Here is an 11,923-nt window from a genome sequence, read left to right as displayed (position 1 = left end):
CTGCCCATTCGTTCACAGCACCCCAACTGCAGCTGCAGGTACCCAGCTAGATTACAGCCCATCCCTCAGAAGCTACCAGCCCCGTCTGCTTCTGGGAAGAGCATCTTCTTCCCCTCCCAAGCCAAGAGCCTCCGTGTTTGGACTAGGTGGGAGAAAGTAACCACATGGAAAACCGTAACCTGGAGACCAAAGGCAGCGTCAGGACTGTTTCTGCATGTGCCTCAAAATGTGAATCAATCTAGAGGTTTCCAATTTCACCTGAGCTGTTAAATTTACAGAGACCTTTAATGCTCTTCAGAAAAGACAGTGAGAATGGGGGCAAGAATCTCTGAAAAGCACATTACAAAAATTAAACTCAAAAGGGAAAACAGTAATCACTGGTCTGAGCAGGGTTATTAGATGACAATTATGACTGCGCTACAATTCAGGAAGCAGTAGGGCTTCAGTGACACCCACAGGGTTCAAAGTCCTGCCTCTACCACTTACAATGCATGCTCACAGGCAAGTTACTTAAATCTCTGAACCCTACTTCCTTGTTAATAAGCAGGGGTACCACAGAGATGATCCGCAGCCAGGTTAGGGCCATCACTGTTCCGAGTCATCTATGCCTGGTCTTCCCGCTTGTTTTAAGTATTTAAACTACCACCCTTGGATACCACCACGTCCCTCCCTCACAGGGCATTTGTGGGAAACTGTCAAGTTCCTCTACACGCTGTGTGCTATTGTATGCTAGCTCTGACCATCACTAACAGGTATTCTCTCCCTTCACTAGGGAAGGTCTGGAATCTGATCCTTAGGAATTAGGTTGTCACAAAGCCCCATCTATCATCACCCACCCTAACTGCATCCAATCTTTCCTAGCTAGAAGACAGTCATCGCAGTAGGAGGTATGACAATAAAATTAAAACTGAGGGGGCCAGCCCCGTGGCTTAGCGGTTAAGTGCGTGCGCTCTGCTGCTGGCGGCCCGGGTTCGCATCCCGGGCGCACACTGACACACTGCTTCTCTGGCCATGCTGAGACCGAGTCCCACATACAGCAACTAGAAGGACGTGCAACTATGACATACAACTATCTACTGGGGCTTTGGGGGGATAAATAAATTAAAATAAAGTTAAAAAAAAAAAAAAGTTAAAAAAAAAAATTAAAACTGAGGCAAGTCCTCTCTTTCTGCTTTTCTAAAGACATCTCTCCTGCCAAGGGAGGTACAGCAGGCATAGAAAAAACCCTGCTTCCACATAGCTACTCCCCTCTGAAGAAGCCGTCACTCACAAAGGAGGCAGGACAGGAAAGGGGTCAATGTTCAGTTTCCTTTAATGACCCCCATCTCCCTGAAGGGCAGGTGCAGGCAGCTGGGCGATGGCAAGGGATGTTCACTTGAAGATCTTGCCCTGATTGAAGGCTTTGCCCACATGCTGGAAGGCGCCCTCCCAGGAAAAGTACTCTCGAACCAGCGTCTGGGCCTCCTCGCTGCCAGGATCCAGTTTCCGCCATGTATATGACTCATAGTCCACCTGCCAATCTGGACTCAGCTAGGGAGAAAAAGTCAGGTAAGAAGGATGTGGTCAGGTTATCCGACACTGTCTCACACCTGTTACTTCCAGCTCAGACACATGTCATAAGATCCCAGGATTCCTGCAAACATGAACAACTCCTTCCCGTACACATTCATTGAACTCTCCTGAATGCTCATCAGCCCAGGAATAAAAGAATGTGCTTCCCGTATCCTTGTCCCACCCTAAAGAGAGAGACTCTTCCCCTACACCTTCCTCACCGGAAAGGCAAGCTCCTGGCCTCGGAAGACCCAGACTCCAGAAATGGAGCTGCTGTTGTTGGTTCCAAAGAGGATGACGCTGGCAAAGGCATTCTTCCTCAGCTTGTCCAATCGCTGGAACATTCCTGAAGGGACGAGGGAGAACACTCAGCCTTTGGAATCACATCACCTACTACCTTGTCCTCCCTCCCCCTTCCCAGACCCACCCTCTTCTCACCGGTGATGAGGTTGCAACTCATGAAGGTCTGGGTGAGCTCTTCAGGGAAACGGTACTCAGAGTACCACAAGGACCAGCCATCCTTATCAAAGTGCTCCCAAAAGTACGGCAGCGCCACAGAGAGTGTGTCCTCGTTGGAGTACTTGCGCTTGAATTCATCCAACACAAAGGTACTGAATGAAGGAAAGAAGCAAGGAGGTCAGTGTGGAGAAGCTCCCACCGAGGCAACAAAGGGTGGCCAGGCCAAAAGAAGCTAAGGACCTTTTCACTTAAAATGTACTGGTTTAGGGGCCGGCCCGGTGGCGTAGCAGTTAAGAGCGCGCACTCCGCTGTGGCCGCCCGGTTCGGATCCCGGGCGCGCACCGACGCACCGCTTGTCAAGCCATGCTGCGGCGGTATCCCATATAAAGTGGAGGAAGATGGGCACGGATCTTAGCCCAGGACCACTCTTCCTCAGCAAAAAGAGGAGGGTTGGCGATAGATGTTAGCTCAGGGTTAATCTTCCTCACAAAAGAAAAAAAAAAAGTACTGGTTTAAAGGAAGAGTCACCGGACTGGCAGAAGGCTATAACCTTATGATGCCTGCGAGCTGAAGGGAAGGAACAGGGGCCTAGGGTACCCCCTTGCTTCCCACCCCCAGCATGAGTATGCTAGGCACTTGGAGGGTGGGGCCCAAGGGAGACCTGCTCCAGGAAAGGCATGGCGAACTGCTGCCCCCTAGTGGAGATGCAGGGTGAGGAGGACTCCGTTTTCCTCCTATGCAGCCCCTCCCGGGGGCTCTTTTCCATGAGTCACACTCAGTTACTGACTCACCCAAGTCTCTTCCCCCCACCACAGGCCTCTTCGGGTTACACACACTATAATATGAAAGCAGTGTAAGCACGGAACGTTTTCAACGGGCCTCCACCCCAAATCTTACACCCATGTCCTTTAGTCACTCTGCCCAGAAACAAGTTCAGATGCTGAATAACGCTTAGGTTGCGGTATCTTTGAAGCAATCTGGCACAATGAGCCGGGAATGCCAGCATCAATATAGGAGAAGTCCCTCCCCCCATGGCAGGGGTTCTATTTGTTCCTTTCCAATTACAAAAATACATGCTAACTGAAGAAAATCATCTGCAGTGCCAGCAAACAAGATACTAATTAATATTTTTAAGTATTTCCCACTGGTGATTTTCCAAAGATAACGTATATAGTTTTGCACCTTACACAATTTGTTCATTTAATACATTTCTGCAAATGTTTTAATGGCTAAATAACCTTCCACTGCATAAATGTGCCATAAATCTATTAAATCCCCTTACCGAAAGTTTAACTGGCTCAATTATTCATTAGTATAAATAATTCCAACAAACTCTAGAGTTAGAGACAGTTACCTTCCCTCCCTTTACAGATAGGTTAAGTGGTGTGACTTGCCAACAGTTACAATGTAACAGAGAATCTGTCCTTCAATCCTAGGTCCTGGGTTCCTTTCCTAATGCACACCAGAGCCTTTATCTGAGGAGCTTCAACACGTCAACCGCCCAAAAGGTGGGACTGAGGATTTTTTATCCACACCCTCCTAAACTGTTCCAACTTTATTATTCATGATCATGTGTCCACTTTTTCTAAGTAGCCCCAAGCTCTGAATAGCTCCTGAAACAAGTTTAGCTCGAAGGCCTTAAAAGGACTGGAATTAACTCTGGACAACTGATAGACAGTCTTGGTCTTTGAAGGCATGACCCTTGTGACATTAAAAATCCTGGGGAAAATCATCTTGCAGCCCAGCAGAGCACCATGGTGTTGTACCACCAATAGGTATTAATAAAACATTCTCCAAAGGATATAAGAAATGCAAAGTTTATTAAAGATTTTTAAGTTTACTGCCTGATTTATTTTCTGCCCGGAGTATATAGACCTAATATACGTGAAAATCTCTAGCTAATAATTAACAACGTCTGTGTTACAACAGCATATGAATTTGGGTTAGTTATCACAGCTTATTTACACACACCAAAAATCGTGCTCACTTTTGACCTGCCCCTGCGCCAGGTTCAAGGTAAATCATTTTAGTTCAAAACAAAATATATCTAAACAGCTGCATCCAGAACCTTCTTGGTCTTGTATTAAGTGCCTGGGAGTAGGAGCTCTGAGCTACACTCCAAGTTGCTCCCCAGATGGGGAAGCAGTGGTTCCTAACGGTAACCGTCCAGTACTATGATGTTTTTAAGTTACAACCCTAAGCACCACTATCATGCCCACCACCAGCACGAGCTCTTTCACACTGGTTTATCCCATATAACCCAGCCCGGTGGTGTAGTGGTTAAGTTGGTGCACTCCACTTCTGCGGCCCAGGGTTCTCTGGTTCGGACCCTGGGCACAGACCTACGCACCACTCATCAAGCCATGTTGAGGCAGCGTCCCACACAGAGCTACTAGAAGGATGTAAAACTATGACATACAACTATCTACTAGGGCTTTGGGGAGGAAAAAAGGAGGAAGATTGGCAACAGATGTTAGCTCAGGGCCAATCTTCCTCAAAAAAAATAAAAATAAAACCAAAAACGGTGGCACAGCAGTTAAGTACACACTCTCCGCTGCAGCCCAGGGTTCGCGGGTTCGGATCCCGGGCGCGCACCGATGTGCCGCTTGTTAAGCCATGCTGTGGCGGCATCCCATATAAAGTAGAGGAAGATGGGCACAGATGTTAGCCCAGGGCCAGTCTTCCTTAAGAAAAAAGGGGAGGATTGGCATCGGATGTTAGCCCAGGGCTAGTCCTCCTCACAAAAAAAAAAAACACCATTACAAAACAGGGAGGTCAAACCCTGTTGAACCCTAACAGACTGACTAGTGAAAGGCTGGATGGCTCTGGGAAAGGCAGAGTGGGTGAGCAAAGTAGAGGGAAAGGAGAACAAAGTGACCACAAAAAAGACATTCCTCATATTGCTTGAAATTTTCATGACTTGGGGTGGTGACTGAAGAAAGATTTGATGGTACAGAACCGGGCAAGTACTGGCTGTCCCACTTTTGTCAGACCGAAAATCTCCCTTTTACTGGATTCTTTCTTCCAAGAACCCCCATATTTACTGAAAAGAGGATACAGACGACCACACCATCCGTTTCCTTTTTGAGGGGTTTAACGCTCCCAGTTTCGGAAATAACAAACCAGACAAGAACTATGTAGACACGGTCACCATCTTTTCTCTTAGTGAGCAATGTTTTACAGTCTGATTCATTAAAATAGCAAGAAGATAATCAAACAATTCTGACGTGGTGTCCACTGCTGCTTCAGCAAAGCAAGCCCAACAGAGCTGACACAAGGCCCCCTGCACCTTTTTCCAGCCTGCACCTCTCACTCTGTCAGTTTTGAGGGATCTCAAATCTTAACAAGCATGAAAAGACCAATTTACCTCCACACCGATTTCTGTGCCTGTCTACTTTCTTCGCTAGAAAGGGAGTTCCAATCTTGCCAAATACAAGATGTATTTAGAACTTGCTTTCTACTTTCAAAATTCACCCAATTCTTTTGGGTTGTTTTTTTGTGTGTGTGAGGAAGATCGGCCCTGAGCTAACCTCCGTGCCCATCTTCCTCCACTTTATATCGGACGCCGCCACAGCATGGCCTGCCAAGCAGTGCGTTGGTGTGCGCCTGGGATCGGAACCAGTGAGCCTCGGGCCGCCGCAGGGGAGCATGCGCACTTAACCGCTTGCACCACTGGGCCGGCCCCTTAAAATTCATCCAATTCTTGATGATAAATTCAGAAAGTTACTTTTTTTGCAACTAAAATATACCTTTCAATTTTGTATGGACAACCTAAAATTCTGGGCCCTAGCTTGTGTGTGAGGAGGACACACAGAGGCGAAAACAGGCCTTCTCGGGTCCCCTGCCCCCTCCAATATCCTTACCTCTTGGGCAGGTGAGCAAAGGGGTCCTTGGCCTTCGGCTCAGCAGCCAGTGCCTGCTCACATTCATCCATCTCCTCCTCAGGAGCAGGAGCAGCTGCCTTTTTCTCCTCTTTCCGCTCAGCCTGGGGCTTCTGCTTCTCCTCCCTTGAACCTTTCTCTTTCCGTGGGGTGTCCTTTTTAGGCTGGCTCTCTGCAAACTTTTTAGCTGGTGCAGAGGAAGGCAGAAGTGTCAGTGTCCTGCCTCCTTCCGTATCCCCCAAAACCAGGCAGCACACAGGACAACGGAGGAAAATTGTTGGACGGGCCAACTAAGGGATCTAGGCTCTACACTGCCCTGCCACCAGCTCACTGGACATCCTTGAGCAAGAACACAACTCTCAGTAACAGATATGTATGCATCGTAATTATATATTAACACAAATGAGTGAGAGCACGTATGCGTATAAAACAAGTTTCACAAAATGTTAGTTACCGCACATGATACCCTACATTCTGTGGGTCCACATAACCAGAAAGCTGGACAGGAAATCCAGGGGTTGAGACTGGGCAAACCATCCCAACCCTGGCCACATACTCTTCAACCTCCTCAGACTTACCATCAAACTGGGCCATCTTCTCACAGAGTTTCACCTCCCCCAAGACAGCCCGGAACTGGGGCTGGTTAATGCAGGTGAGGAACCAGCGATTGGTATTGGGGAAGGCCTGGCGGAAAGAGGGCTCCAGGACCTGCCAGGATGAAGGGTGGAAACAAAGTCAGTGGAGGGAAAGGTCCTGAAGTTTCAAGCCAGAGACCAAAAGACACTTGTTTCTTTCTATACCAAAGCTCCACCTTCCTCTAAACCCCTCAGACAGCAGCTCCCCAGAACACCATCTTACCCTGGAGGGCTACTTCCCATTTACCTTCCTAATCTTTTTTTTGCAGTCCAGTCCCATTTAATGGATGCTTGGTCCCACCTTCCATTTCCTATGAATCTACTTGGATTAATAATATTTATATGGTGGCTTGCTCCTTTTACAGAGCCATTTCACACCTAGAGTTTCCAATCTTTTAAATTTCACATGTCAATAAAATTAAAAAAAAAAAAAAAAAAAGGTTGGGACCAATAGAGGGCTAGCAATTACTCATTTTGCCAAACAAATAATAAAAACTATCTACATTAACTACATGATATACATATGTGTATTACCATCAATCTTCAGAAAGTCAAGAACACTCAACAGCAAGAAGCATAACTATTTCAGAACGGACAGTCCTTTAAATTAAACTTAGCTTCATGAAAAACTCATTTTCCTTTTTCTAGTTTGCCAAGATCAGAGGGAAAATAATCTTGTCATGGAGACAGAACATAGCAGTCAGCTCTGCTGGTTCTGCAGTGCTTGGGTTCAAACTCCACTCCACCACTTACTAGCTACAGGCCCTTGGGCAGGCTCCATTGTTCTTTACCCAGACAACAGGCAAAGACTCACTAAGATTATCCCCGTGAGGCCCTTGGCACAAGGTCTGGCACGAAGTAGGTGCTTTTTTCTTTGATGTCACGTTACTATTCTGGACCTGCATCAGTCCAAGAGCTGCTGTTTAGAAACCAGCACCAAGTCATCCTTTTTAACCCAATAACCTCAACAGTTGATTATTACTACCTTGATTTTATAGCTTACAGAGAATAAAAACAGGACTAAAGGGATTCACACACACACAGCCCTATACCTGCAACTAGTAAGTAACGAAGCCAATAAGTGAACCTAGTTCTGCCTCCCAAAGCTCTTGATGCTGAAACTACCACCCCTACCTCTGTCTTCACAACTAAACACAACTGGGCTTCCCAAGAAATATGGGAGCAAACTAAACATCTTAGCTGCCAAACAAAAACTAAGGCCAACAGAAGATTCCCCAACTTCTCAGGAGACAAAGCAGCCGTATCACTCAGTCCTGGGATTCCCAGACACTAGCTATTACCTCGGACTCCCTCACAAGCAAGTCCTTAGCAGAATACGGGGCAACCTGGAAGACTTGTCACTTCATTTCCAATCCCCACATACCCTCTGCCAACCTGATTCTTTATAAACTTCACCTGTTTATAGAGCCACAACAGGGTGCAAACAACTGTGATGTCAGCCAGTGTCACTCGTTCGCCCACCAGAAAAGTCCTCGTCTTCAAGTGAGCATCCAGCAGCCCCAGAATTCGCCTCACTTCCTCCTTTGCATTCTCTGTGGCCTATTGATTTAAAAGGATCAAACTTATCATTCAGAAAGTAAAGAACATTCAACAGCAAAAAAGCCTAACAATTTCAGAATAGACAGTCCTTTAAATTAAACTCAGCTTCATGAAAAACTCATTTACCATTTTTTAGTTTGCCAAGATCAGAGAGAAAATAATCCCTTTCCCTCCCCTTTTCCCCCCAATAAAGGAACTAAGGTAGCTTTTCAGTTACTGACTCCCAGCCCATCCCTCCCCACCCCTTCAATGGAGTCAGATTCTAGGATCATTCCAAATGTATCACGAACGGAGCTCTCTCAGTGTTAAATTTCTTCATGGTGCAGTCTGGCTTCATTCCCAATGTAATAACCATAGCCCTATATCTTTTGATTCTTGAAGGAATCTTAGAGGTCATCTGATCTAACCACTCCCCCACCATTTGGTATATCCTTCCTACAGCAGAAATCGCTCTCTCCTCTGACCATGCATGACAGACACCACATCCACTGGGTCTGACAAAGAACCCAGATACCATCAACAGCCCAGCGCTCCAAACTTTCACCCCGAAGATTAGGTCTTCTCATTACCCACATACTATTGGTATCTTTCTCAACCTATTTCTTAGTCCCCATCACTCAGGAGCTGATGTAGTCCCTGCCCATGGCTTCTCCCCAAGTTTCAAGGCTCACCTGCTTGTTGTGGTGCATGATGCCCAAGGTGGGGAACACCCAGGTACTGGCTGGGGGCACTATGTCACTATCAGCAAAGCTCACCCACTGGACCACCTGGGCTGCTGCCTCTGGAGTACTTCCCCGCAGCTCCTCATTGCTCACTGCAGAGGCAGAACAGAAAGGTCAAAACTTTGGAGTCATGCCAACACCAATCCAGGTTCCTGAAAATTCCTCTCCGTGTCCACTGCGGCTCACCCGCACCCTCTCCTACACCCCTCACCTCCAGACCCTCCCATTTCCACATCCACTGCAAATTACCATAGTAAGCAATGGCATTGCTCTCAAACACACAGAATCCATCATCACCCTCAAATGCTGGAACCTGGGGACAAAGCAGACAAAAGATAAGTAAAAAACACAGTCATCTCTCACTAGCCAATCCCAGGAACTGCACTGTTGTGGATACAAGTATTTATACAAGGCTGACAACTCTTGCTAACCAAACTCATCATACTATCTGAAACTCAGGAACCAAAAATACTTGAATAACTTGGTACCCCTTACAATCTGAACTCACACAAGAAACCCAAAAGATTTAGCTATCATCAAATATTTGTATAAAACTCCTCAATCAAAGAAAGCAAAAGGCCAGAAACCAAGTCTTCTATTGCTGTCTATATTATTCAAAGTATTATAGCACTCTACACACTGTACTTGGTCTCTTCTACTCTTAGCACAGTGATCTATCTCTGTAAGCCCCTTGGGGGAAGAATCCTGCTCAGTATATTTGCACTGAAAACAGTCAAAACTCATTCTCTCTCATAGAAACACAAAGTAAGCCTGTGAATTTTATAAAGTCACTGAATAGCACTGTATTATTTCTAACTACATGTGAATCTACAATTATCTCCAAACAAAAGTTTTTTTAAATCACCAAAATGTGAAAAAAAAAAAAAGATAACATGGAAAGCTCCCTTTTAAAAGATGGAGGCCATCTTCAAGGTGACAGAACCTTATGGCTCCTCGGGTTCTCAGGACCCAAGGCCCTTCTCCACTACCCTACTCACCTTGCCGGCAGGAAATTTACGGAGAAACTCAGGGGTGCGGTTGGTTTGGCCAAAGTGGAAGTGGGGTGGTGCGGAGAGCACGCGGATCTGAGCCCCGCTGTACTGAGCGGCAATGAGGGCCTTGAAGGCCCTCCAGTTTTCAGGATATGTGTACAGGGTCTGTGCCAGAAAGAGGAGGCAAAGAAATATTAGTGTGAGTAGAAGGGTTCCAGTCCTAAGCGTCACCTCCCAGAATGACTTCCCTGAGTGATCCCAATCTGTTCAACCCACTCCTTTACTCCTCTGGTGAAGCGAATTCCTTAGTACCTGTCATGTGTAATCAGAGCCCTCCGAAATACCAGAGGACAGAACGACACATCAACTGCTAAATAAAGCTTGTTGACAGATCTGACCTTCCATAAGGACATCTCTAGAAGGATTCTCTTCCCCTCAAATCTATCTCCAAGAAATCCAGAAGTCCTAGGTCCCAAGGACTCCATCTGCCGCCAAGCATCCGCCCCTCCCTTCCCGGAGCCCTGGTTTCATTCATTGATGGTTTCCCGGTGCCTGCTACTCTACTGCTGAGCCGCTCACTCCTTCCTGAGCATCACTCTCGTCTCCAAGGCACACACACTCCGACCACGACATTCCCAAATTCCCCCCAAAATAGCCACGGAGATCTCCAACGGCATCTCCTCTTCCTAAATCAACTCGATCTCCCTAAAAAGCCTTTCTTTCCTGTCACGCGCACCATCACTCCGGTCCCGTCCCGCAGTGAGTTCCCTGGTGTTGCCTTTTCCCCTTCTATTAACCTGACCAGCGGGGTGCGACTGGTCTGACTCCACCGTCCGGAGGTTCCTCTCGCTCCCAAACCCCCCTGATGGATGACCCTTAAGTGAGGCCAGCCCACAAAGACCCTCCTCTTCACCTCGTCCCTGCTGTTGTCCCACAAAACGGTCGCAAAAGTTCTGTCAACCTGCCCGGATCCCACGTCTCGAGGCGGCAATGAACCCGCACCCCTTTCTCTGGCCCCAGACGGTCAGGATCCGGCATGTTTTTTCTCCTCTGCCCCAGACCCTTCCACCTCTTTGGTCTCCGAGAGCCCCAGCCTCAGTTCCCCTCCGGAGCCTTGGAAGCCCTGCTCTCCAACAGTACGGTCTCTAGATCCTGGGTCAGCCCCCCATTCGGCTCCAGAACTCCTCTGACGCCGGCTGGCCCCACTCGGGCAGAGGATGGCGTCGGATAGGGTGACTGGATCGCTAGAGCCGGCAAACTTACCCCAGCCGCCATGGTGATTCCGCAGAGAAAGGGGGTGGGGATCTCGGCGCTGCCGCAAAGTAAGCCGTCAGGGAGGGAAGGGAGGGGGGAAGGGAGAGGCGCGGAGAGACAGCAGCCGGAAAGCGAGGACGGCATAGAAGGCACACGCACGACAGTTCGGTATTCCGCGGCGACAGGCTTAGAAAAAGAAGGGGCGGGGCCTGCTGGCCTGCGCGGAAACGGCTCGCGCCTGCGCAGTGGGGCTCCTGACTGGCCCGCCCCTCAGATACGGCCAATCGGAGTCCCGAGGTGGAGATAGAGGGCGCGGAGGGAGGGGAAACTGTGAGAAGTAGCTGGCAAGGCACCCTTTGGCGGCTACGTGGCACAGCTGCCAGCCCTGTGCGGCGCCGGGTCCCCGAGGAGGCGTTCTCTTGCGGCCTGCCGGGCCCGCAGTGTGATGCCTAGAGACGAGTGACTTGATGGCACGTCCCGCCAAGCCCCTAACACCATGATTGTGTGACACTCGCAGGAGCAGAAACAACTCCTGCGGAGGTGGCGGCTCGCCAAATTCCTTTTGTTCCCGCTGTGGTTTTCTAGCGCAGAGGACGTGTATCTAACCGGAGCCCAAGTCTGAAACCCTCTGTAAAAGTGGGGTTTTCTCCCATAAGCCACCTTGCAGCGCCTCGCTGTTACTACTTCGAGAAGAAGCGGCGCTAGTCCTTGAGCCTGCGGCAGAGGAGGGAGGGGCCCAAGGGAGAGGCCAGCCGCATCCCTTCCACCTGTCACCCTGGGGGGAGGCTGACAATTTAAGACAGATTCTGATGGGTTGCCCTTTACCCATGTTCAGGTTTGAAAATCTTTTCTCCAATTTAAGAACAGGA

General features: G+C 48.3%; 1 protein-coding gene across 1 annotated transcript; it reads right to left on the bottom strand.

The window, feature by feature from the left end:
- Nucleotides 1-1,294: 1,294 nt before the first annotated feature.
- EEF1G (eukaryotic translation elongation factor 1 gamma) lies at nucleotides 1,295-11,183 on the bottom strand. Its single transcript, XM_004437476.3, has 10 exons — nucleotides 11,064-11,183; nucleotides 9,807-9,965; nucleotides 9,058-9,121; nucleotides 8,758-8,900; nucleotides 7,943-8,086; nucleotides 6,470-6,599; nucleotides 5,874-6,078; nucleotides 1,990-2,162; nucleotides 1,773-1,897; nucleotides 1,295-1,530 (listed from the first exon to the last, which is right to left on the bottom strand). The coding sequence occupies exons 1-10, from the start codon at nucleotides 11,073-11,075 to the stop codon at nucleotides 1,372-1,374; spliced, it is 1,314 nt and encodes a 437-aa protein (XP_004437533.2). The 5' UTR covers nucleotides 11,076-11,183; the 3' UTR covers nucleotides 1,295-1,371.
- Between the last annotated feature and the right edge of the window lie 740 nt (nucleotides 11,184-11,923).

This window comes from Ceratotherium simum, chromosome 34 (assembly GCF_057802395.1).
Source record: "Ceratotherium simum simum isolate JZ-2026a chromosome 34, ASM5780239v1, whole genome shotgun sequence".
In the NCBI taxonomy this organism is placed as follows: Eukaryota; Metazoa; Chordata; class Mammalia; order Perissodactyla; family Rhinocerotidae; genus Ceratotherium; species Ceratotherium simum.
The sequence above is the reverse complement of the archived record's forward strand: the minus strand, read 5'-3'. Positions and strand labels throughout refer to the sequence as shown.

Excerpts from the sequence above, each read along its gene's own strand:
- EEF1G (XM_004437476.3), bottom strand. Across the intron at positions 9,122-9,806 it reads GTAAATTTCCTGCCGGCAAG|GTTCCAGCATTTGAGGGTGA; the intron begins GTGAGTAGGGTA and ends CTTTGTCCCCAG. Across the intron at positions 6,600-7,942 it reads TGTTGTGGCTCTATAAACAG|GTCCTGGAGCCCTCTTTCCG; the intron begins GTGAAGTTTATA and ends TCATCCTGGCAG.